Source organism: Prionailurus bengalensis, chromosome C2 (genome assembly GCF_016509475.1).
Source record: "Prionailurus bengalensis isolate Pbe53 chromosome C2, Fcat_Pben_1.1_paternal_pri, whole genome shotgun sequence".
Taxonomy (NCBI): domain Eukaryota; kingdom Metazoa; phylum Chordata; class Mammalia; order Carnivora; family Felidae; genus Prionailurus; species Prionailurus bengalensis.
The window spans coordinates 71,566,155-71,592,869 of record NC_057350.1 but is presented as its reverse complement, the minus strand read 5'-3'; the positions used below and the strand labels follow the sequence as shown (position 1 = coordinate 71,592,869).

Genomic DNA, 26,715 nt, shown 5'->3' with positions numbered 1-26,715 from the left:
AGAAATTACCTTTTTCCACTTGTTTAAAAATACATATATAATTGTCATATATCAGCAAGTTTTATATTAATTTTACTTGGGGCATATACCCCAAGGAAATAATGGAATATATATAATTTTGTTCTTAAATATTACTTTGTAATGGAAAAAATTTGCGATTTTATTTCATAAGATCTGAGGAAAGCATGGATTTAAGAATTAATAAATCAGCTACAGATTAATAATTGTTTTTCTCCTTTGCAATTAGAAATCCAAAAGTAGCAAACTACCTTAAATGACTGCATCACCTTATTAAAAACTTACTAAGATATAGACATTCTATAACTTATGAATATCCAACTTAAAGAATATTCCATACTCTACTAATGGATGTCAGGGAGGAAAGTGTGATCCTGAGAACTGAAAAGTAAGAATTTTTTTGTACCATTTCAGCTGCAAGATATAAATGGACTTATGTAGCTGGGAATTTAATTATTACTTTTAAAGTTACTTATAAAATTAGTTTTTTGTAACAGCTTTATTAAGATATAATCCAGACATCATACAATTCATATAAAATTATCTTTGAAACCTTATAGATGAAAATTCAAAATAAATACTTTTCAGTTATAGTCTGATAACTGTAATCCAACAACCATTTTCTGATAAATTCCTTTGAAGATATATTTGTTTATTTAATTCATAGTTTTGACCTGGTTATAATCATAATATAAAATTTTGTTTTACTGCCTTTACTTAGTACTTATGTATATAACAAAACACCTTTTCCAAGTTTTCCCAATAATAAAAATTACTATTCTTCCTGCCTGCCTTCCTTCCTTCCTTCCTTCCGTCCTTCCTTTCTTCCTTCCTTTCTTCTTTCCTTCCTTCCTTCCTTCCTTCCTTCCTTCCTTCCTTCCTTCCTTTCTTAGTAAACTCTACCCCCAACATGGGGCTTGAACTCATGACAAGAGTCACATGCTCTACCAACTGAGTCAGCCAGATGCCCCAATGGCCATAAGACACTGCATCTTTTTTTTTTTTTAATAAATGTTTATTCATTTTTGAGAGAAAGAGAGCAAGCATAAGTAGGGGGAGGGGCAGAGAGAGAGAGAGGGGAACAGAGGATCTAAAGCATACTCTGAGCTGATAGCAGCAAGCCCAATGCAGGGCTCAAATTCACAAACTGGGAGATCATGACCTGAGCTGAAGTCAGGCTTTGAACTGACTGAGCTACCCAGGCCCGCCCCCCACAAGACATTGCATCTTTTTTTTTTCAATTGTTTGTTTACTTTTACTTTTTTTTTTTTTAATTTACATCCAAGTTAGTTAGCATATAGTGCAATAATGATTTCAGGAGTAGAATCTGTGATTCATTCCCTACATATAACACCCAGTGCTCATCCCAGCAGGTGTCCTCCTCAATGCTCCTTGTCCATTTAGCCCATCCCTCCCCACAACCCCTCCAGCAACCCTCAGTTTGTTCCTATATTTAAGAGTTTCTTATGTTTTGTCCCCCTCCCTGTTTATATATTATTTTTGCTTCTCTTCCCTTCTGTTCATCTGTTTTGTGTCTTAAATTACACATATGAGTGAAGTCATATGATATTTGTCTTTGACTAATTTCATTGCATCTTTTTAAAATATCATAATTAGGGAAGTCATTTCCTTGTTGTATATTGAGTTAATTTTCACTTTTTATGATACTATGCTTTTACCTTACCTTTTTAAAAAAATTATTTTTCTAAATTCCCATAAGTGAAAATATTAAATTAAATGGGATAAAGCTAGGGGCTCCTGGGTAGCTCAGTCGGTTAAGCGTCTGACTTCAGCTCAGGTCATGATCTCACAGTCCATGAGTTTGAGCCCTGCGTCGGGCTCTGTACTGACAGCTCAGAGCCTGGAGCCTGCTTCAGATTCTGTGTCTCCCTTTCTCTCTGCTCCCCACCCCCCCACCCCCCCCCCCCCCCCCGGCTCGTGCTCTGTCTCTCTCTGTCTCAAAAATAAATAAAAACATTAAAAAAATTTTTTTAATGGGATAAAGCTAGAACATTGGCAACTATAATAGGAGGATGACCCGTTCAGGCTATTTTATTATATTTCATTTCTTTATTAAGTAAGCTCTATACCCAACATGGGGCTTGAACTCATGACCTTGAGATCAAGAGTCACGTGCTCTACCAACTGAGCCAGCCAGGCACCCCCTCTTCAGGCAATTTTAATGGTTTGTCAACACCACCAGTACCACAAAGGGATTATGCAAATTTGCAGTACCATCTACAAAAATCAAATGTACTTGGCTTCCCTGTACTTAGAGTTGTCAGTTAATTTTGCTAATTTAATTTTACTAATTTAATGCTAACCACCATTTATATAGGAAAATATGTATGAGTTCCAAACAGTTAACATGGATTAGCTGTTTTGCCTTTTGTTGTTTGTTTTACTTATTTTGACAGAGAAGTTGCAAGAATGGTACAAAATGTTTTTTCTGAGTCATTTAAGTGCAAATTGTTGATGTGCTTTACCTTCAATCCCATGTACTTTGTGCATTTCTTTTAAACAAGACATCCCCCTATATAACCATAATACTATTTTAAAAATTTGGAAATTAACACTGATACATCTAATTCTTGGGCCCTATTCAAGTTCTGCTAATTGTCCCAATAATGTCCTTGTAGTATAGGATCTGGATTAATATCACATGTTGCATAGTTGTCCTGTCTCTGGTCTCCTTCAGTCTGGAACACTTCCTGAGTCTTTTTTTTTATTTTTATAACCCTGACATTTAAAAAAACTATAAGTCATTTTTTTCTAAGATGTATCTCACTTTGGGTTTGTCATATGTTTCCTCATGATGAAATTCAGGTCATGTATTTTGGGCAGTAATATCACAGAAGTGATGCTCATGTTCTTATGGTGGTACACTCATGATTTGTCCTTTTACTGGTGATGTTAACTTGCTGGTATCTCCCAGGCTTCTTCACTATCAGTTACTCTTTTCTTATTAATTCCCTTTGTAATCAATAAATATTTTGCAGGGAAGTACTGTGTCAATAAATTTTTCTTACCATACTTTCATTTTACTAATTTATACATTTATATCAGCATTGAGTCATGAAATCCATTTTATTAAAGATATTACCATTACTATCATTATTTATTTTGATACTCAATTTCCCCCAGATTTGGCCAGAGGAAGCCCCTTCAGGTGTCTATGTCCTTCTGGTCTTTCCCCATCTTTCTTTGAATGTTTCCTTGCTTTCTGGTGCAAGATATTCTAGCACATGCAGCTCTTGAGTCAACAAATTCTTCAAGAAGCTCTAGTTTTTTGTTTTTGTTTTTGTTTTTTTTATTTATTTTGAAAGAAAGAGAGAGAGAGAGAGAGAGCAAGCAGGGAAGGGCGGAGAGAGAGAAAGACAGAATCCCAAACACCCAGAATCTCTGCACTGTCAACACAGAGCTCGACATGGGGCTAGAACTCCTGAATCGTGAGATCATGACCTGAACTGAAATCAAGAGTCAGATACATAACCAACTGAGCCACCCACGTGCCCCAAAAAGCTCTAGTTTCTTTAGTGAAGTGTGGTATTTAAGAGACTAAGATCTGTTGTTAGATGTAGTGTGCATTGTCACTAGGATATAGCTACTCCCCAAGCCCTCTTGGTGAACAGATCTGGGAAATAGATGTGTGTATGTAATTTGCTTGTATATTCATGTGTGTGTGTGTGTGTGTGTGTGTGTGTGTGTGTGTGTGTGTGTGTATAACTGAGTTTGTACAGGTATCTTTGGTTCCAGTCCAACCCTAAAGGGTTCAGTTTAGTTTTCTCTGTTTCCATGTTTGTAATTACTTTCACAGAGAGAAATCTGACTCTCATTGTCCTCAGTATGCTTATTTGATCTGACCACATCCCTTTCACCTTTTCCCACCCCTACATAATTACCCTCCTTACCCACCCAGATTCTGACACAGTCCACCAGGTCACATCTCTTCCTCACCGTGATCCAGATTCTGTGCACATCTTTAGGATATTAATGCTCTTTCTTCCATGAAACTTTCTAAGCTTTATTGCTTGTTTCTACCATTTATTGACTGTAGGAATGCTGACAGTACTGACTCCATCTTTAGCCCTCCATCTTCTTCATGTATGATTGATGACCTCTCTTGGGGCTATGTGTTCCAGGCCTCTTGGAGATTAATATGTATACCTTAGAAATGCCTGCCAAAGCTGGAATGCGGGAGGCTTGCTTTGGCCTCCTGTGAATCTAGAGATAACATAGTCTTTCCTCCTCCTGACGCACAGATGGTACCACAGGTCTGTTAAAGATTAGCTGTCTATTGGATGCATGTGAACCCTTTGAAGTGCATGTAAGCCTTTTGATCTTACTACATACCCTTCTGCTCGTCCCCTTCCTCTATAAAATATGTAGACTAAGGACTGGACTTTGCAGAGAATAACTGCACAACTGTCCAAATCACCATCCACCTGATCATGCTGTCAGTAAGTTACCCTGAATTAAACTATATAAAGTGTATGGAGTTGCCTCCTTCATTTTTCAGTCTCAAAGTGTCTTCTGTCTTTGAAGGATACTTTACAGTCCCTCCATTTTCCAACATTGACTCTTAATCATAAACAGCTTAACACTGTTAAATTTGCTGGGGGGGTGGGTGGGTGGAATTTATATGCCACCCTTTTCTCTTCAGTTAAAGCTGCTAGAGGACAGGTACTGGGTCACGGACTTCTTTGGTATCCTTTTCAGCCACAAAGCACAATATTCAGTGAGTTCTCACTTAAAAGAATGATTACATTGCACTGTAGTTATGGTGGTGCTTCCTAGATGTGGGTCATTGAATGACAGACTTATGGAAGAGGTTATACTTTGTTGTCATTTGTTTTCTTGAACTTATTATAACTTAAATTTCCAAATGAGTATTACACTTAAACTTAGTTCATGATTGAGTTATTTCAAAGATGACTCCATTGTTGAAATGTACTTATGGAACTCCTCTTTTGAAATTGCCTTTAGAAAGAGTTTAGTAGCCTCCTAGGAAAATCAGTTTTAGTATTTTGCATCACACCTATATTAATTTAATGTTAACTGATTTAGTCAACTTTACCAGACTTGGTTCTGGGTAACTTTTGGTATTTCTAAAAACTATATCAACTTGCAAAGTAAAAATTTACCACCATCAAACATACTCAAAATCATATACTTGGTTTGAGGATAGGCCCAGGAGAGAAGTTCCGGAAATATTTAAAGTGAAGTAGCATAATTGGCATTAATGTGTCTTTTTATAAAACAACTGTGAAGAAGACACATTTAACATTTTTTTAAAGTTAGTTTTAACATGTTTGCTTTTTAAAATTGACTTGGGTGTCTGGGTGGCTCAGTCAGTTGAGCAGCCGACTCTTGATTTCTGCTTAGGTCATGATCCCAGGTGAGCATGGAGCCTGCTTAAGATTCTCTTTCTCTCTCCCTTTCCCCCACTCATGCTCTCTCTCTCTAAAATAAAAAGAAAAAAAATCCGATTTTATTAGTTACCCCCGCAGTTAAAATATGAGTCCTACCTTTAAGCACTTTTTTTTTTTTAAGTTTATTTGTTCATTTTGACAGAGAGAGAGAACATGCGCATGGGAGGGGCAGAGAGAGAGGTAGAGAGAGAGAGAATCCCAAGTAGGCACACACTGTCAGCACAGAGCTCAATGTGGGGCTCAGACTCACAAACTGTGAGATCATGACCTGAGCCCAAACCAAGATTCAGACACTTATGCAACCAACTGAGCCACTGAGGTGCCCCAAGTCCTGCCTTTGAAGATGTTACCAGTCCATATAAAATCACTATGACCATTTTTATACCTGAGCGAAGGATCTAGGATAAGGAAAAGAATAAAGAACTTTTTTACTATGTAAATTTCTGTGCTGTATGCTTTTTTCTTTTTACAATGAGCATATATATTTATAATTTAAAATATATTATAAAAATTTGATTTACAAAATTTGTGACTTGTGGAGAAAATGACTTGAGTAATGGCTCTTTGACAGAGATTTAAGGTGAAGTATAATGAGAATACTAGGATCTATAGAAATGTTATTCTTTTTTTTTAGGATTTTATTTTTAAAACTTTTTTATTTTGAGAGAGAGAGAGAACAAGTGCAGGGGAGGGGCAGAAAGGGAGAAAGAAAATCCCAAATAAACTCTACTCCGACAGCAAAGAATCCAGCACAGGGCTCAGTCCCACTGACTGAGAGATCATGACAGGAGCTGAAATCAAGAGTTGGATGCTTAACCGATTGAGGCACCCAGGCACCCCTAAGATTTTATTTATTTTAAGTAATCTCTACACCCAATCCCAATGGTGGGACTCAAACTCACAACCCCAAGATCAAGAGTCACACACTCCACCAATTGAGCCAGCCAGCACCCCTACAGAAATGTTATTCTTGATAACTTGGTTTCAGGGGTCTGTGAATCCAAATTGTATGTAAAGTTGTGTGTTATCTTGTATATGTACTGAAAAGTATCCATAGATTTCCTCAGATTTTTTTGGAAATGCTAAACCAAAAATTTAAGAACAACTACCACAGAGTGTATTTTAGAACCTGAATAACTTAGCGTTCTTTATATGAGATTAAAGACCTCCCTATACCCCAAATTGTTTTATAGTCAGTATTTTTAGTAATGTATTTTCCTGTAGGTGAAGGAAGGCTCATATATTATATATGGAATCTAACTGATCTGATTTTTTTTTTTTTTCCTATTTGAAGGTTTCTTGTTCTCCCCAAGGTCTGACAGTTTGGGTTCAGAACACTTCATATTTGTGTAGTCGGGCTGGGCAGGTCCTCCCTGTCAGTATTCAGATGAATGGCTGGATTCACGATGGTAACCTGCTCTGCCCATCATGCTGGGACTTCTGTGAGCTCTGTCCTCCAGAAACAGATCCTCCAGCTGCTAACCTGACCCGAGCTCTACCACTGGGTGAGTAGTCTCTATGGGTGGAGTAAAGAGAGGGACTTCTCTTATATAATGTTGAAAATTACCTTCAAGGAAACTCTAAAACAAGTTGAGCATCTTCTCTTCTAATTGCAGTTTTATGGGAAAGCCCCTTCCCACCATTGCTAGAAATTGAAAGTGGGTAAATGTGACACTTCTGTTCAGTAGCAAGAGTAAGGAACCTTTTGGTATAAAGACCTTATGACTTGCAAAAAAAAAAAAAAAAATTCATTCAAGATTACAAAATCTGAGGGTACCTAGGTGGCTCGGTCGGTTAAGCTACCGAGTCTTGATTTCAGCTCAGATCATAATCTCACGATTCATGGGTTTGAGCCCCACATCAGGCTCTGTACTGACAGCATGGAGCCTACTTGGGATTTTCTCTCTCTCTCTCTTTGTCTGCCCCTACCCCGCTTGTTCATTCTCTCTCTCTCTCTCTCTCTCTCTCTCTCTCAAAACAAATAAACTTTAAAAAAGAAAAGAAAATGTAGGGGTGCCTGGATGACTCAGTCTGTTAAGCATCTGACTGGTTCAGGTCATGACCTCGTGGTTCATGAGTTGAAACCCCGCATCAGGCTCTCTGCTGTCAGCACAGAGCCAGCTTTGGATCTTCTGTATCCCTTTCTGTGCTCCTCCCCTGCTCTCTCTCTCTCAAAAATAAATAAACATTAAAAAAAGGAAAATGTCCTTTAAAAAAAATTACAAAAACTGAATGTTTCAACCATTCATTTTGAAATTCAGAGTAAACAAAATTCTGTTCATTAAACACATAAAGCAATTAAATATATTTTCAGTTATACAGGCATACCTCATTTTATTCTGCTTTACTTTATTGCACTTCACAGATATATTGCATTTTTTACACGTGGAAGGTTTGTGGCAGCTGTATCAGCAACTCTGCCAGCACCACTTTTCCAACAGCATTGGCTCAATTCGGGTCTCTCTGTTACACTTTGGTAATTCTCACAAAATTTGAAATTTTTAACTATTATATTTGTTATGGTGATATATGATCAGTGACCTTCGATATTACTATTATAATTTGTTATTTTGGGGCACCAGGAACCACACTCATAAGACAGTGAACTGAATTGATAAATGTGTGTGTTCTCACTGCTTCACTGGCCAATGATTCCCATTTCCCTCCATTTCCTTGGGCCTCCCTATTCTCTGAGACACAACAGTATTGAAATTAGGCCAGTTAATAACTGTACAGTGTCTTCTAAGTGTTCAAGTAAAAGGAAGAGTCACATGTCTGTCACTTTAAATCAAAAACTAGAAATGATTCAACTTAATGAAGAAGGCATGTCAAAGCTGAGATGGACCAAAAGCTAGTTGTGTCAGTTATCCAAGATGTGAATGCAAAGGAAAAGTTCTTGAAGGAAATGAAAAGTGATATTCCAATGAATACACAAATGATAAAGAAAGTGAAATAGCCTTATTGCTGATAACGGAGAAGGTCTGAGTAGTCTGCACAGAAGATCAAACCAGCCACAACATTCCCTTAAGCCAAAACCTAACCCAGAGCAAGGCCCTAACTCTTCAATTCTGTGAAGGCTGAGAGAGGTGAGGAAGCTGCAGAAGAACAGCTGGAACTTAGCAGAAGTTGGTTCATGAGGCTTAAGGAAAGAAGCCGTCTCCATAACGTAAAAGCATTAGATAAAGCAGCAGGTGCTGATACAGAAGCTGTAACGAGTTATCCAGAAGATCTAGTTCAGGTAATTAATGGAAGCAGCTACACTAAACAACAGATTTTCAATGTAGACTAGACAGCCTTCTACTGGAAGAAGATGCCACCTAGGACTTTCATAGCTAGAGAAGAGAAGTCAATGCCTGGCTTCAAAGGTTCCGAGGACAGGCTGACTCTCTTATTAGGGGCTGATGAAGCTGGTGACCTGAAGTTGAATGGTGAACAAAGTGCTCATTTGCCATTCTGAAAATCCTTGGGCTCTTAAGAATCACACCAAACCTCCTCTGTCCATGCTCTGTAAGCGGAACAACAAAGCCTAGATGACAGCACATCTGTTTGCAACATGGTTTACTGAATATTTTAAGCCCACTGTTGAGATTACTGTCCAGAAAAAAAAGATTCCTTTTAAAATATTACTGCTCATTGTCAATGCACCTGGTCACCCAAGAGCTCTGATGGAAATGGATGAGATTCATGTTGTTTTCATACCTGCTAACACAGCATCCAATCCACAGCCCACAGAGCAAGGAGTAATTTTGACTTTCGAGTCTTGTTATATAAGGAATATACCTAACAAGGCTATGGCTGCCATAGATAGTGATTCCTCTGATGGATCTGAGCAAAGTAAGTGAAAACCTTCTGGGAAGGGTTCACCATTCTAGATGCCATTAAGCAAATTTGTGAGTCATGGGAAGAGGTCAAAATAGCCACATCAACAGGAGTTTGGAAGAAGTTGATTCCAACCCTCATGGATGACTTTGAGGGCTCAAGATTCCAGTGCAGGAAGGAACTGCAGATGTGGTAGAAATAGCAAGAGAACCAGAATCAGAAGTGGAGCCTGAATATGGGACTGATTGCTGCAACCTCTTGATAAAACTTGAATGGATGAGAAAGAAGTTGTTTCTTATGCAAGAGCAAAGAGAGTGGTTTCCTGAGGTGGAAAGTACTCCTGGTGAAGATGCTGTGAAGATTGTTGAAATGACAGCAAAGGATTTAGAATATTACCTAAAATTAGTTGAGGAAGAGCAGTGGGGTTTGAGAGAGTTGACTCCAACTTTGAAAGAAGTTCTGTGGGCAAAATGCTATCAAACAACATCACATGCTACAGAAAATCATTTGTGAAAGGAAGAGTCAATTGATGTGGCAAATGTCATTGTTGTCATATTTTAAGAAATTGCTACAGTCACCCCAACCTTCAGCAGCCACCACCCACCACTAACCAGTCAGCAACCATCAATATCTAGGCAAGACCCTCCATCAGCAAAAAAGATTACAACTTGCAGAAAGTTTGGATGATGGTTAGCATTTTTGAACAACAAAGTACTTTTAAATTAAGGTATCTACATTTTTTTAGACATAATATTATTGCACACTTGACAGACTATAGTGCAGTATAAATATAACTTTTATATGCACCAGGAAACAAAACATTCATTTGGCTTGCTTTATTGCATTGTTTGACTAATTGTAGTGGTCTGGGACTGAACATGCAATATCTATGAACATGCAATATGCCTGTGGTGTAACTAGGTTAGGTAAAAGAAAGGGAAAGACACTCAAAAAGATGCTTAAAGAAGGGACTGACATACCCACAAAGAAAAGAAAAGTGCAAAGAGACACAAATGTGCACAAAGATAGAAAGACTGGCTAGTAGAGGCAAAGTGGTTTTCATTGAGGTATATTTTGCTCATTCTGTGAGACTTCAGAGAGTAGAATTGAGACCAACAGAATAAAGTTGCAGGGAGACAGATTCCAGTTAAATCCTTTAGATTCAGGAGAGGAATGGAAAGAACTACCTTGATAAAAAGGCATTTCCTACTATTGAAGTGTGTAAACTGAGGCTGATGACCTATTACTAAGAGTTATAAAAGCAAAATTCTTGAGTTAGGCTTTGACCTATGATTTATGAGATTTTAATTAAATGGCCTATGTTTTTATATCAGTTTGACATTTTAGAATATGAATAACAAAGATCTCATGCATTGTTTCATTTTCTCAATTGGAGGTATTTTTTGTTTTTTTAACTTTATTTATTTTGAGGGGGCAAGAGAATGTGAGTGGGAGAGGGACAGAGGGGAAGAGAGAGAATCCCAAGCAGGCTTCACACTCACTGGGGAGCCGCATGCGGGGCTTGATCCCATGACTGTGAGACCTGAGCCGAAATCAAGAGTTGGACACTTAACCAACTGAGCTACCAGGTGCTTTATTTTATTTTATTTTATTTTATTTTATTTTATTTTATTTATTTATTTAAATGTTTATTTTTGAGAGAGCATGAGCAGGGGAGGGACAGAGAGAGAGGGATACACAGAATCCGAAGCAGGCTCTAGGCTCTGAGCTGTCAGCACAGAGCCTGATGTGGGGCTGGAACTCATGAACCATGAGATCATGACCTGAGCTGAAGTCGGATGCTTAACTGACTGAGCCACCCAGGTGCCCTTGAAGGTATTTTTTTTAATGGAACCGTGTAGCCCTTTGCCTGTTCCTTGGTCTGATTGAAAATGGAGGGCTACATTCATTTACACTTCAAAGTTTCTCCACCTCTAAGATTAGTTTCTTTCCCAAATCCTGGGGGCTTTCTGCAGATATGAGCTGTTAGGTAGAGAGTGAGTTTTAGGAGATTGTACTTGTGTTGGGAGTGCCTGAGACCACCTCCAGGTTTGGTGGTTCGCTAGGACTCACAGGACTCAGCCTGTACTTGTACTTATGGCAACGGCTTGTTGAAGCAGAATCAGCAAAGGGGGAAGGGGCAATGGGGTGATGTCTGGAGGAAACCGGTTCCCAGACAGACAACCAGCTTACGAGCTGGACTTTCGAAGGATGGCAACCTCAAGCCTGCTATGTTATCTCTTTTCTGAACAGAACTTCAGGGAGTCTGCTGTGTTCTGCAGTGCAGTTATAATAGTACTGACATAATGAATTGTTTGAAATGACAGAAGATCATGGGTCCTTTTAATGTGGTAAATAGTACATGTAGTGCTAAATACTCTTAGGTAACTTACTTTTAATATGAAACTGGTAGGATGACCTAATTTTGTTGTTACTGTTAAATTACTATGGCTAGAATAGAAGGGCTGATAGTCCACAAGTAGGTGGTTCTGATGGAGTTCCCATCCTTAGGGCTAATGTCAGTTAACTGTAACAATCTGTCTCTATCTCATCATCCAAGAGATGAGCAAGGATTGAGCTATTAGCAGTTAGAATTGAAATAGAGAGTTATTTGTGCTGGTTCAGGGGTAAGAATCTTGGGAGTACAGTAGAAGAATGTCTAGGATTAAGAGGAAATCCAAACCAGGTCAAGGGGCTATGATAATTATTTCTTGTTCTTGAAACATGGCAAAGACAAGTGAATCTATTGAAAGGAGGTGGAGAGTCGAGATTGCAAACCACCAGCCCCTTATGCCTGCACAGTCTTCACCTGAGACTGCTTATCCTGCTCGCTCTTTATCAGTTATCCTTCTGATATAGTGTTGGTATGATGTGGTTGATTTCCCTGTTAACTTGCCCATTTCCATGAGGAAGCATGCTCAAAAGAGCATCACAACCACCAAATTTTGAAAAATGTATAAATATTACAAGGATACATTTTAGGCATTGCTTTTAAAACATATACATCACTGTTGAAATTGTAAAATATCTTGAGTTACCGTATTTGCTGATGTGTTCACTGAGCATACTGAGCCTTTACAGAATATTAAACTATGTGCCAGAAACTATGGCAAACTTTACAAGAAATGTTTTTTTCATGTAAATAGCTTGTTTCAGTTTAATACTTTTTTTTAAATGCACTTGTATGAGAAATACTATTAGAATTAACCTATGATGAAGCTTAGTAAACAAGTATAAAAATGACCATCTCTAATCCTTTGGTTTTATGAAAGTATTTCTTTAGGTCTTTAAGCATGCCTTTAAAACATTAAAACTCCCGATATTCTGGAGGAAGTGTAAAAGATATTCTTCTCCCTAAATTGTTCTGATTATTGTTGTTCTCAGGTGTTAGTTCGCATAGACTTTTCTTACATTTGTAATTTCTTTTAGAATGTGAAACGCTGACCTTCTTTTCTCTCTCCTTTAGTCATCACTTTCTAAATGCTAGAATATGATTAAATGATTGTTCTGTATTGCCTAAGATAGTTTCCATTAGTGAATATGAAAGATTTATTTCTGAATTCTTTCTAGTCTCTTCAGATTGTAAGGGTTGTTTTTGTTTCCATTTATTGAATGTTGGACACTTTGCCAAATTCTTTATGTCTACATCATTGCATTTAACCATCACAAAACCTAATGAGGTAGGAATTATCGTTTTACACATGAGAAAACTAAGGTATAAAGAAATTAAGTAATGTATTATCCATGGTCATAGCTAATAAATAATGAAGTTCAGAAAAAAAAAACAAACCCAGATCTTATTGTCTCTAATTCATTTTGAAACCCTCTTTTTGAATCTTTTCATCTTAATTAGTATTAACACAGAAAGTGTAGTGTTTTTGAAGAACAAATGTTCCAGAACTCTTGTTAATGTTTTAATAGCTTGTTAAATTTTAGTACCAACAGTAGATAAACAATACCTACTTTTCCTATTTCCTTTGGGCTAAATTGAAAGTCAGGAAGTAAAGGGATATGCCTGTGTTATTAGTGACTCCAGGGTCCGTTTGTTAATCCAGCCAAGACCACTTTACCTGATGCTCTAGGCTACAATTTATCCAATTTATTCTGGGTTGATGGAAATGTTCCATAGTCTGCATTGTCCAGTACAGTACTCATTAGCCACATATGACTTTTGAACATGTAAGATGTGGTTAATGTTAGTGTGAAACTGTTTTATTGTAATTAACTGAGATTTAAATAGCACATATAGCTATGGTTGCCATATTGAATAGTGCAGTCCTACGTCAGAAGTTCTCAAAATTTAATCAGAATCATGTTAAATTGCTAGGCCTTAACTCCCAGAATTTCGGATTCAGAAGATCTGTGTTAAAGCTTGAGAATTTGCATTAAAATTTTTTTAATGTTTTTATTTATTTTTGAGATATATATAGAGAGAGAGCATGAGCAGGGGAAGGGGCAGAGAGAGAGGGAGACACAGAACCCGAAGCAGACTCCAGGCTCTGAGCTGTCAGCACAGAGCCCGACTTGGGGCTTGAACTTACAAACCACAAGATCATGACCTGAGCCAAAGTCAGACGCTTAACCAACTGAGCCACCCAGGTGCCCCCAGAATTTGCATTTTTAACAAGTTCCCAGGTGATGCTGATATTGTTGACATAAGGACAAAACTTTGAGGACTGTTGTTAGCTAAGTGGGATTTTTTTTTAAGATTTTACAAATACCAGCATGATTCCATTGAGGAAGAATAGGAATTCTCCATTGTTTACCTGGCTTACAGGCAGTGAAATAATTTTTTTTAAATACTTGTTCCACATTGCATAGTGCTAAGAAGAGCAAGCTTCAGTGCCTTAACAATTATCATTCTTTTCATTGTGTAGCTGAAGACAAATCTTATTTTTCTTATCTTTTAAGTAAGTCAGACTTGAAGCTTGGTTGGCTGTTTATTAATTGAAATATTAGAAAGGACAACTTATTTCTAAAATAAATTCAGGTTGACCTGGTCTCCTGAATACAATAAAAATGTTTTCCATACTTTGTGTGTGTGTGTGTGTGTGTGTGTGTGTGTGTGTGTATAACTTTTTTTTTTTAATTTTTTTAAAAGTTTTTTTATTTTGAGAGAGATAGAGTGCAAATGAGGGAGGGACAGAGAGAGGGCAAGAGAGAGGATCCCAAGCAGGCTCCACACTACCAGTGCAGAGCCCACTGTGGGGCTCAAACCCACAAAGCCATGAGATCATGACCTGGGCTGAAACCAAGAGTCAGATGCTCAACTGACTGAGCCACCCAGGAGGCCCCAAAAATGTTTTCCATTCTGAGAATTGTTTGGGGAAGTCATTTTAGCCCTGAGAATGACTCATAGCTAAATTAAAATGTATTCCTGGGGTGCCTGGGTGGCTCAGTTGGTTGAGCGTCCGACTTCAGCTCAGGTCATGATCTCGCAGTTGACGAGTTCGAGCCCTGCGTCAGGCTCTGTTCTGACAGCTCAGAGCCTGGAGCCTGCTTTGGATTCTGTCTCCCCCTCTCTCTCTCTGCCTCTCCCCCACTCATGCTCTGTCTCTCTCTGTCTTAAAAATAAAGATAAACATTAAAAAAAATTTTTTTTAATGTATTCCTAGTGCCCAAAGCCCATACAATCTTCTGCCTTTCCATATCAGCCTGGGGTAATATGGATAGATGGGTAGATATTTAGAGATCAGGGACCATATGTCCTGGTTTTCCTGGGACAGTCAATGTGCCAGTGGTCCTGGTATAATTATTAATAGTATTCCCTTGTATTAATCAGAAAGAACTATTTAGTTGGTCTAAGCAAATTTTATTTCACACTTCATAAAGTAGGCAGTCTCCACACTCAAGAGTAGAAAACTGCAAAATAAGGGAAAAGGACAGCAAGCAGGAAACAAGGAAGAAGTACTTGGCTTGAGTTGATTGCATATCTGACCATATTTGGAAAGAGCAAAGAAAAAGGAAACAAGTGTAGGTCTCAGTTGGCTTGGCAGTTGGAGATTAGCTTACTAGTTATACTGTGTTTCTGGTCAAGCAGAGGAACTCAAAAATTAGCTTAAGTTTCAGTTTGCTGACATGGCACCCTGCACAGGAGTGGTTCCATCTTGGGACTAGATATTTATTTCAACACTTGTCTCAAAATGTCCTGATTTGAGGAGATAAATTATAGGGTCACCATACTTAGAAAGGACAAGGAAGAAAAGGGGAAGAAAGTCCTGCACCCCATGTCAGAATAGCCAAGATGTTAATTTACTTTCTGTGTAGCATCTTTAGCTTTGTTGGGATACTTTCTGAAGACACTTCTTTCTTTTTTCGGGTGCTGCTTTAAACCTTAATATGGTGCAGGTGCCTGGGTGGCTCAGTCAGTTAAGCATCCAACCTTGGCTCAGGTCATGATCTCATGGTTCATGAGTTTGAACCCCACATTGAGCTCTGTGCTGACAGCTCAGAGGCTGGAGCCTGCTTCAGATTCTGTGTCTCCCTGTCTCTCTGCCCATCCCCTACACACACTCTCTCTCTCTTTCTCTCTCAAATAAATAAACATTTAAAAAAATTAACAAAAAAGTAACCTTGATATGGTGATTATATCATTTTTTCTTCCTGCATAAAATATTTCATTCTTTTTCCATAAATGTAAAAAAATGACTTTGCATATCTAGGTTTCAGGAAGTCATTCTTGATTCTCCTCCCAAAGGTGGTCCTTATTCACCTTTTAATAATCACCTATATTCATCTGTTAATTTTTACATGGTATGATTTATTCCAAAAATGTCTCCAGAAAGTCAATTTCTTGTTTTCAACCCTAGATCTCTGTTCCCGTTCCTCTAGCCTGGTGGTCACCCTCTGGCTTCTGCTGGGCAATCTATTTCCTCTGCTGGCTGGATTTCTTCTATGTGTATGGCACTAGGAAAAGTGAATTCTCAAGACATTCCTTTGTGTCATGTTCTTCTGAACAAAGCACAAAATCTGGGTGAGTGCCAACCTATGCAGATGGCAGAAGTGGCATTCCTGACTTTGGCTTGGAAGCGTTGACTACAATAAGACCTTGAAGCAGAGCTTCACAGCAGTCACTCTTCATCAGCAACCCAACAGCCTCAGAGTTTGGAGGAGGAGAAGGAATTCCAAGTCACCATGTCTCTATTTTTCAGCATATATAACCTGCCTGAAGTTTTCCTTTGAAAATGGGATAATTGGTGAAATTTTCAGAGTGATTACATACCTCAGCATTTTCATTAACCTAAAATGATGGGAAAGTTCATCAATACTGCAGTAACTTTTTTTAAAAAGCTAATTATTACAAAATTATAAATTGTGGATCCTGTCCTCACAAGTATAAATTGTCCTTTGAGTTATAGACAGTAATTGAATTGGGTTTCTACATCACTATTATACCTATATTGAGTTTAATAGCTGTGCTTGGTACACTTAAATCATTGTTCTCATAGTTCTCAAAAGTTTTTAAAAATTTTTTTTTTCAACGTTTATTTATTTTGGGGACAGAGAGAGACATAGCATGAACGGGGGAGGGGCAGAGAGAGAGGGAGACACAGAATTGGAAACTGGCTCCAGGCTCTGAGCCATCAGCCCAGAGCCTGACGCGGGGCTCAAACTCCCGGACCGCGAGATCGTGACCTGGCTGAAGTCGGATGCTCAACCGACTGCGCCACCCAGGCGCCCCTCAAAAGTTTTTTTAAATTATAATTTGCTAAATCTTATGATTTAACCATGCTTGCCTTTTCAAACCAGCTGTGTGGCAGTTTACTACTGAACTATTACATGTTGGTAGCCCTTCCAGTGTATTCTCCAGTAATTTAATGACTTGAAAAACTGTGGGAGCAGAGAGAGAAAAATACTCTGCCCTGTAAAAACATTGAAGACATGCAAACAAACAGAAGAAAACATAATTGTATGTTTTTCAGAAAATAGTTATGACAGCTGTAATCCAACAAAAATAGAACTATTCCTTTCAGGTGGGCTTAGAAATTGTTAACAGAAGAATTCTTACTATCTGAAAAGTATTTTATATATAAGAAGAAAAATGTAAGTCAAAACAGATGGTTTGAATTGTTTACTAATAGCAAAGTGTAGGTTTGGTATAGGGCCTATTCAGTAGGGCTCACTTTACCCACAACATAAAGCTCAGTCTGCAGAAGTCAGAAAATTGCCTGTGCTTTGAAATGAGGTGATGTTCTTTACCTCCTGCTTTATATTCTCATCCTCAGAAGTAATTCTGCTCTGGTACTAGAGCTTATCAACCCTTCTTAGTAATTCCAGTTTGAAATTTTTTAATGATGAGTAATGCACAGTTTGTCTCCAAAGCTACTGAAGTCCCGTGGCATTATAAACGTAACTCCTGGACAAATTCATTCATTCATTCATTCATTCATTCATCCATTCATCCATCCATCCATCCATCTATCCATCCATCCATTCATTCATTCACCCTTAATTTAGCATATAGTTATTGAGCACTGCATTTAAGAAGTGCTAAGTGAGCAAGCAGTATAATTACTAAAATAAATTCCAACTGACCATTTGGTATTGGAGCCAAAGTGCAGCCCAGCATAAAGAAAGTCAACTTTTGTTTTTCAATGCATTAATTTTGAATATGTATTTGCATACAGTTTTAAAATGAAGGTATTTGTCATTGTAAAGTGCTGGGGGTCTCTAGCACAGCTGACTTCAGCTAAAAAGAAACTAATAGTAATGGTGTCAGGCCAGTGCTCAGTTTTCTGCCTTTGTCACACATACTTTAAAGGTCAGAAAAAAGCATAGAGTATATTTTTAAAGAAAATTATAAAACTCTAAACTTATATGTCTGTTGTGATTATGAATCATCTGCATAGGTGTATAAAGAATTTCACCAAAAATACGATGATGAATAGATTTGAGAATTCACAGTGGTAGGTTTGATTATATTTTGACTGTTGTGCAGTAATGCCATTTAGGTAGTATTCTTTCCAAGCATGGTGCTTTTTATACTTGAAATATATTTTTGCTTTATTTTTTATTGATATAATTATATTTGCACTAATAACTTTCTGGAGAAAATATTATAGATGACATTTTTTCTATATATATTTATTAAGCTTGGAATCTGATCCCCTAGTGATTTCTCTGCACAAATAAGGAACTTGCTAAAGTGTGAGGCTAAAAAATCTTGAGTTTCTGAGGGTAACTAACTGCTCTGGTGTCTTCCTTCCTCTTCAATAAGTCTTGGGGGTAGTTGCTAATCACTGATTCTTCATAGTGTACTCCATGAAGATTTAGAAGGCCACTGAACCTGTAAGAAGTGTTGAGAGGCTCATTTGAGTCACTTAGAATATGTCAGTATTCTAAAAACAGACTTAGAATCTGAGATTTCAGTGCAGAATTAGTGGGCTAGACTTCTACTTTGAACTGTAGAATTTGAAATGGTTTAAATGTTAGTATCCTTTGGCAGGATGCCCTTTATGTTAACAGAAGCAGTTCACTGAGGAGGAGACTAGCAGACTGCAACTATTGTGGAAGCCAGCTGGGGCACGGAAGGAGAATGAAGAGTAGCTGATTTGGGGATAGTAGACTGGAGTCCTTTCTGACTCAAAACGTGTGGAGTGCATATAAAAACTGACTAGACTACCTCAGTTTTCAGTTCAGATTTAGGTTCATTTTGATAGTATTAAGATCCTAAATGTCAAAAATATCAAGTGAATTTGTCTCTCAGGTTTTTAAGAACAGAATTTACGGGAAGGCAGCAAAAGCCATGTCAGCAGACTTGAGCTGACAGCTTTAAAGAAACTGGCAAGCAGTTAGGGTTGTCTTAATATAGACCCCTCTAATATTCTCCTGAAGAGCATCCTTTTTCCTTACTTATTTCTTAAGAATATTTATGTTTGTTAAAACCAAATAGGCATTCTTCAAATGTTATGAAATATTATGCTTGAAATTAGTTTCAGCCTAGTATGTTGGCTTAAGAGTTTATCAATATTTGAAGATGAGAAACAAATTAATGAAGTTTAAATGGCTTAGGAAGATACATAAGTATGTCTGAGTATTCCATAAAATTTTATCAATATTCTCCTCAATATTAGAAGACTTACTGATTGAGACCAACTGTAAAATGACTAGCTGCTTTCTCAGAATCTTTCTAGCTCTAATATTCTATGACTAACACTCATCCAGACTCAGTAGGTCACTGCTGGCTCTGATCTGCCTCCTGGAGTATGCCAGTTTGCACATCATGTTCATCACAGTGTCTCGTGCTCAAGGCCTTAGCGCTGTCCATGTCCTTGGACACCGAATGGAGAGAGAAGGGCCATCTCTGAGGGCACTTGAGCAGTCCTGGTGGAGGAGGTGGACTTCAGTCACAGACCCGCAAACCCAGTGCATAGTGAGCACTTAGTCATCCATGCCATGTCCTTGCAGCCCAGGAAGATGAATATAGTTTAATAAAGTCTCTGCTACTCATTCTGAAGAAAGAATTTACCTGAAAATATGACTCCTTTTTTTTTTTTATGTTCAGTCAAGATTGGGGAAGAAGTGGTAAATTATTTTATGTTTACATTTTGATAAATGAAATAGAAGATTTAAGAACTAATCTTTATTTGTGTTATTGAACTTTAAGTGTAATGTATTCCTTAGTAAAAAAAAAAAAACTTTAATAAAAATGGAAACTAATCTGCATCTTGTCTTATCAAGTTTTTAAAACCTGGATGAAGAACACAAACAAGGCGTGCACTCTATTTGGGGAAGATGAGATGTTTATTATGAAATAATTCAGTTTCTACTTTAACTAGAGTAGAATTTTCCTACTTAAAGAATGGGGAAAGGTCTTATGTAAAGCTATAGGGAGGAGCTCTCCTCAGATAGTTATGAAGGAAAGAGAGCAGTCTAAAACAATTCAGGGCAGGCTCTTCTGGCTACAGATTATTCTAGTCCCTTTTGTTTTATGCTGTGGGCCAGAAGTCTCATTGCATGACCACCCTGGCACATTCAAGTACCACACTCTGTGCAGTATCACCAAGTAGATTATAGCTGTAGTCATGGAGTGGGATTCTTCATAACTTGAATGTAGTTCAAGAGAGGATATCCCAGACATGCGTTCACCTTGTGCACTTGGAGCCATTCTGTTCTGGGGTGTGGAACCAAGCACTTTGTGAAATTGATCAAACGTAGCTTTTGTGACTTAATTGCTGAGCTGTTTGTGGTGAATTTTATTAACAATATTTAGATTTTTAAAGTTATAAATATTGTATATACATAGCTAAAACTATATATGAGAAGGGGCACCCTGGTGGCTCAGTCAGTTAAGCATCCGACTTCAGCTCAGGTCATGATCTCATGGTTCGTGAGTTTGAGCCCCATTTCAGGCTCTGTGCTGACAGCTCGGAGCCTGGAGTCTGTTTCAGATTCTGTGTCTCCCTCTTTCTTTCTCCTCCCCCGCTCATGCTCTGTCTCTCTCTCCTCAAAAATAAATAAACGTTAAAAAAAATTTTTTTTTAAAGACTCAGTTTTTTTTTTTAAATTACTGAACACAATTAGTAGAAATAATTCATAGTTCTACCATTCTTTTTTTTTTTTTATTTTTTTAACGTTTATTTATTTTTGAGACAGAGAGAGACAGAGCATGAACGGGGGAGGGTCAGAGAGAGGGAGACACAGAATCAGAAACAGGCTCCAGGTTCTGAGCTGTCAGCACAGAGCCCGACGCGGGGCTCGAACTCACGGACCGCGAGATCGTGACCTGGCTGAAGTCGGACGCTTAACCGACTGCGCCACCCAGGCGCCCCAAGAGTTCTACCATTCTTAAAAATATTATAGAGAGAAGTAAAAGTGGTCCTGCTTCCTCTGGTCCTTCCGTTTTTATCCCCCCCCCCCCCATCCCCAGGGGTAATCTAGAGGTCCTCAGTTGGTACATATCTGTTAAAAAACAAAATCCAACCGAGTAAATTTGAAGATCTAATTGGCTTTATTCAAAGATTCATGAATCAGGCAACATCCCCTCTAGCAAATAAAAAGGAGCTCCAAGAAGCTGTATAAAAGGGAAGGCTTCTGTAGGCAGAACAGGGTGGAAAAGGAAGTGTCTAGCACAGAGTTTCAGGCAAGGTCACTATGCTTTGGGGAAAGATGGGAATCTGTCAGGTAGATTACCTCACTAGTGCTGACCAGGTAATTCCAGATTGACTAGCTCAAGGTTACAGTCCTGGGAGAGGTTGAAACTGCAATTAGATTAGGTTGATTTAAGCCTGATTTGCTGACATGGGATTTAGTACAAAATACTCCATTTGGGGGTGCTTGTTTCTTTTCTAACACTTTTCAAACTTTACTATTATATATATACATAAATACAGGATTAAGTACACAATTATTAAAAATAAAAATGGTATTCCTCTACTCATATTGTTTAGTATCTTATATTTACTGCTTACAGGTTCAACATAATCATCTTTCCAGGTCTGTAAACTTAGATTTACCTCATAGTTTGTAATGATTCTATGGCACTTCATTATGAATATGGCATCATTTATTCCCCTACTGATGGGCATTTATGTTATTTCCAGTTCAACAGTTCAACTATATCTTTTTCTGGTTCTTTTAATTTTTAGATTTTATTCTTTAATATAGCAGGAATTAATTTTGACACTTAGCCTGAGGAAGTATTCTAACTTAGTTTTTTCCAAGTAGTTCAATTCTAGTGTCGTTTATTAAACCAATAGGAACAGATTTTTTTTTTAAGTTTATTTATTTGGAGAGAGAGCTTAAGGGAGGATGGGAGGGGGGAGAGAGAGAAAGAGACAGAGAGAGAGAGAGAGAATGAGCAAGGGAGGGGTAGAGAGAGAGGGAGAGAATCCCAACCAGGCTCTGCATTGTTCGCGCAGAGCCCAAAATGGTGTTGAAACCTACAAACTGTGAGATCATGACCTGAGCCAAAATCAAGAGTCAGATGCTTAACCAGCTGAGTCACACAGGTGCCCCAGAAACAGATTTTTGAAGGGTCATAGAAGACATTTCCCTAGAAAAGCAAGCAAGATGGCCCAATGCCAAAAAAGAGTTCAAATATAAAAACCCCAAATTCACTTCTTCCCAGAAATTATCCCCCTTCTTTCCCAGGTTCACATATGCTTTCTCGTCATCAGAAAAGCAGTATGGTTTTAAGGTTGTCCTAATCCTAGAGCACCTGGGTGACTCAGTTAAGTGTCTGACTCCTGATTTCAGCTCAGGTCATGATCTCTTGGTGTGGGTTCAAGCCCCACATCAGGCTCTGTGCTGATAGTGTGGAGGTTGGGATTCTGTCTCCCTGTCTCTCTCTGACCCTCCCCCACTCACTACTTCTCTCTCTCTCTCAAAAATAAATAAATAAACATTAAAAAACAAAAAAACAAAAAAACTTGGCCTAATCCTATGGGGCTGTATGCTTCAGCTCTGCCTTGGCTCCCTGTGTTAGTAGTTAAACTGGATTAAAGGCCAACTCTGTGAATTATCCACTGCTGTGTACTGGGTGATTTTTTTTTTTAAATTTTTTAAATATTTATTTATTTTTGAGAGAGAGACAGAGCATGAACGGGGAAGGGAGAGGTGGGGGGGGGGGGGGAGATGCAGAATCTGAAGCAGGCTCCAGGCTCTATGCTGACAGCTCAGAGCCCGACATGGGGCTCGAACCCACAAACTGCGAGATCATGACCTGAGCTGAAGTTGGACACTCAACCCACTGAGCCACCACTGTACTGGGTGATTCTTTATGCATGCTCTGAATGCCTAGCTGGCTTCCCCTGACAGCATATCTGGAAGACAGAGACAAAGAAAACATGAACAAGAAAGACAATTTGAATACACTATCCACCAATGCAGAGAAGATTTTGTGTGTGAATCAGTATGTTTGTGAATTTTGGGGAGTCAACATAAGGTGTGTTAAAAAGAAAACCACAGGGCAAAAATGGTGCCTCTTGAGCTAGGCCAAGTCACTAAACCAGAGCTTAATATCTAACCTAATTGCAGTTCCAACCTCCCCCAGAAATGTTAAGTTTTAACTGGTCAGTCAAGAATTTTCCAAAAAGCACTACTAGGTAATCTGCTGTCTAGGCCTTCTCTATCTCCCAAAGGAAGATGAGGTAATCTGCATAATAAGACCTGCCCTTCTCCTTCAGAAGGCCAGTTTGCCTAATACAGTCCTTTCTTTTCTTCTGCTAATAATTTTCCTTCCTATGAACTCTCCTCTACTTGTTAGATGGGATGCTGCCAGATTCATGAATTGCTTAATAAAGCCAATTAGATCCTCAATTTTACTCATTTGAATTTTGTTTTTTAACAGGTGGTAGTAAGTAAGAGCAAAGGCTTTGGCAACAGAGAGATCTGGGTCCCAATACTACTGACTTTAAGACTTTGGTAAGTTATTTATGGCTAGGAGTCCTTCTCTATAAACTGTAGCTTGAAAAAATTTTATCTTTCTTTCAATGGAGTTAATAGCCACCATTCTAAAGTAGGGAAAATATTTGTTAAAGATTTATTAGGGTTCAGTTACAGGAAACAGAATCCATTTTTAATCATACAGGATGAGTGTTTACAATACACTTGGAAAAGCTGGAGAAGGGGGCTTTGTGCTGGTCCTGAAAGAATGTCTCCAGAATGGGGTGCCTTGGTGGCTCAGTCAGTTGAGTGTCCGACTTCGGCTCAGGTCATGATCTCACAGTTCATGAGTTCGAGCCCTGCATCCAGCTCTGTGCTGACAGCTCAGAGCCTGGAGCCTGCTTCAGATTCTGCATCTCCCTCTCTCTCTCTCTGCCCTCTCCCACTTGCTCTCTCTCTCTCAAAAATAAATAAAAGCATTAAAAAAAAATTAAAAAAAAAAAAAGAATGTCTTCCAGAACAACCCTGTAGAACTTGGCTCCATCAGAACTGCTGTCTCTTCCACAAAGAAGGAAAGGTGAATCAGGAAACTGATTTTCTGACTGCAGCTGCAGTGACTTTCTCCTGACTGTCATGCACAGTGCTAGTGACCAGGTCCTAGAGTGCTGCTGAAGAACACCCCGCATCTCCATTATAAACTTCTTGCAGAAAATAGCCAGGCATTGAAAGATGACCTCTGCCTTCCCAACCCTACAAGAGTGAATCTAGATGATGGAGCCTAATTCATATGCAAAACTTCACTGTAAGGATGTCCATCACAAAAGGAACTCAGGTCAAAACTACAAAGAGAGGAGCCTGGGTGACTCAGTCAGTTAAGTGCCTGACTCTTGACTGTGGGTCAGGTCGTGATCTCACAGTTTGTGAGTTAGAGCCCTACGTTGGGCTCTGTGCTGACAGTGCAGAGCCTGCTAGGGATTCTCTCTCCCTTTCTCTCTGCCCTTCCCCCGCTCAAGCTTTGTCTGTCTGTCTGTCTCTATTTCTCTCAAATAAATACATTAAAGAAACTAAAAAAAATTTAAAAAATAGAAAAGAACTTTCCATCCTGTAGCCTAATTCAAATTGTGGGAGTTTTGTGCATTCAGAAATTTGTATGCAAAAATTGTCTATATGCACATATGTAAATAAGGGCATAGTGATTGTTAAATACTTAGAAGAATTATTTTTTTAACGTTTATTTATTTTTGAGAAAGAGAGCATGAGTGTGGGGCAGGGCAGAGAGAGAGGGAGACACAGAATCTGAAGTAGGCTCCAGGCTCTGAGCTGTCAGCACAGAGCCTGATGTGGGGCTGGAACTCATGAACCACAAGATCATGACCTGAGCTGAAGTTGGACGCTTACTGAGCCACCCAGGTGCCCCTTAGAAGCATTATTAGAACCGGGGCAAGGAGCATGCCCTTACTGCCCCCCATCCACCCACACTTGGCAAATTAAATTCTATCTCAAGTCTCAGCCCAGGCATCACCTGTTGCAGAAAGCCTTTCCCTGGCCTTTAGACTTCCACACCTTAGTGTAGGATTCAGGCTTCTCCTTCTCTGCTCCCTGGTATGGTATGGTAATCATAAATCATATTAAAATGTGAATACAGGGGGAATGGAGAGTTATTATTTAATGGGTACAAAGTTTCAGTTTGAGATGGTAAAAGAGGTTCTCGAAATGGATGATGGTGATGGTTGCACAACAATGTGAATGTGCTTAATGCCACTGAACTTTATACTTAAAATAGTTGAATGGTAAATTTTATGTTATGTCTATTTTACATCAATAAAAAATAAAAAGTAAAAGTAAACGTGAATACATACAGGTGAATTGCCCTCTAGTGGAGTAAATTACTCATTTCTGCACACAATCACCAAAAGTGAATGTTATCTAAAAAATTTTTTGGAACAATAGGGGATTTGCTGTATTGATTGGCATTTTTTGGTTGCTTATAAAGTTGACCTTTTTTTTCCCACATGTTGATTAGTCACCTGTATTTCTTCTTTTGACATGCACATTCAATTTTGGCCATTTTTCCACAAGAGGTATTTGCCTTTTTTCTTACTGATATGAAAGTAAGTGCATTATGTGTGTTAGGAATGGAAACCCTTAGCCTATCATTGACATTGGCTTTTAGAGATTCCCTTTTTTGGGAGCGACTCAGCCCTGGCCCCAATCACTCCAGTATCCCCTTGCTGTACCTTCTGTACCCCACAGAGCTCTATCCACCGTGCCACATTTTCTATCACAGTGATTTCAAAGTAGGGGGTTTGAACAGTTCTTTAAAGGTCTTCCCCTGCTTCTCATTTCTACACCTTAGAGAAGAATGTGGAAAATCAGAGTAAATTTGAGGTAAGATTAACAATTTGCACTTCTCCTTCTCCTCCCCTTTCCTCAACCTCACATATCCTGGCATTCCAGACCAGCCTTCCCTTATGCCTCCAAGTGGAAGTGTTCCTCCCTGGTTTTAGAAATGTAATCATAAAAGAGGCCTGGACTGTTAGTGTTGGGTAGGTGGGAGGATGTAGGGAGGAGACTTGCTTCACATCCCATTATTGGCAAATACCCTCATCTGAAAGAGGAGGCTGATTTTCCAATCTCATGGGTTTGTGAAAGGAAAGAAGGACTGATTGAGATAATATATGTAAAACAGTATAGTGTCTGGCATATAATAGCTATTATTGTCAGTATTGTGTTATTCCGATGATGATGTTGATGTTGGTGATGGTCCTCACTATCTTGCCAGACCATTGTACATGAGACATGCAAAAGGAAAACAGCATGAGTAATAAAGCACAGAATAAAAAAATGACACACCTGCACCCATACACTCATATCCCCTCAACTTGGGGATTTTGTTCTCTATAGTGTACTTTTAAGTAGGATATAGGATGAGTACATGAAACATGATCAAACAGTCCCAGAACACACAGTTTAGATGACAAGATTATATTCATACAGTTTAGATGACAAGATTATATTCATCTTTCCTGTGGCTCTTTATGCCTCATTGTTCTCCTTCATCACTCAGTCCCTCGGAGATAACTCTCTGAGGCAGTTAGCCCCTTCGCTTTCCAAACCTTTG

The 26,715-nt window shown here is 38.6% G+C and overlaps 1 protein-coding gene, 1 long non-coding RNA gene and 1 other non-coding gene across 5 annotated transcripts in view; 2 read left to right on the top strand and 1 right to left on the bottom strand.

Moving 5' to 3' along the window:
* Positions 1 to 19,929, top strand: part of LMLN (leishmanolysin like peptidase) — an 85,353-nt gene extending 65,424 nt beyond the window's left edge. Inside the window, exons 16-18 of one of the 3 annotated variants that reach the window (XM_043594425.1) lie at positions 6,745 to 6,955; positions 16,101 to 16,726; positions 16,958 to 19,929. In XM_043594425.1, the coding sequence (XP_043450360.1) occupies positions 6,745 to 6,955; positions 16,101 to 16,246 (357 nt within the window). In that variant the 3' untranslated portion in view covers positions 16,247 to 16,726; positions 16,958 to 19,929. Of the gene's footprint in view, positions 1 to 6,744; positions 6,956 to 16,078; positions 16,727 to 16,957 lie in introns of those variants that run through there. The other 2 variants (XM_043594426.1, XM_043594427.1) reach the window with 2 other exon arrangements.
* Positions 2,106 to 2,178, bottom strand: TRNAK-CUU. The gene has a single exon. It is a non-coding gene; the product is annotated as a tRNA-Lys (tRNA).
* Positions 19,930 to 22,950: 3,021 nt separating the features above from the next.
* LOC122491543 overlaps positions 22,951 to 26,715 on the top strand; it is a 45,200-nt gene continuing 41,435 nt past the window's right edge. The window contains exon 1 of the long non-coding RNA XR_006299383.1: positions 22,951 to 23,633. This is a non-coding gene — a long non-coding RNA (uncharacterized LOC122491543). The remainder of the gene's footprint in view (positions 23,634 to 26,715) is intronic.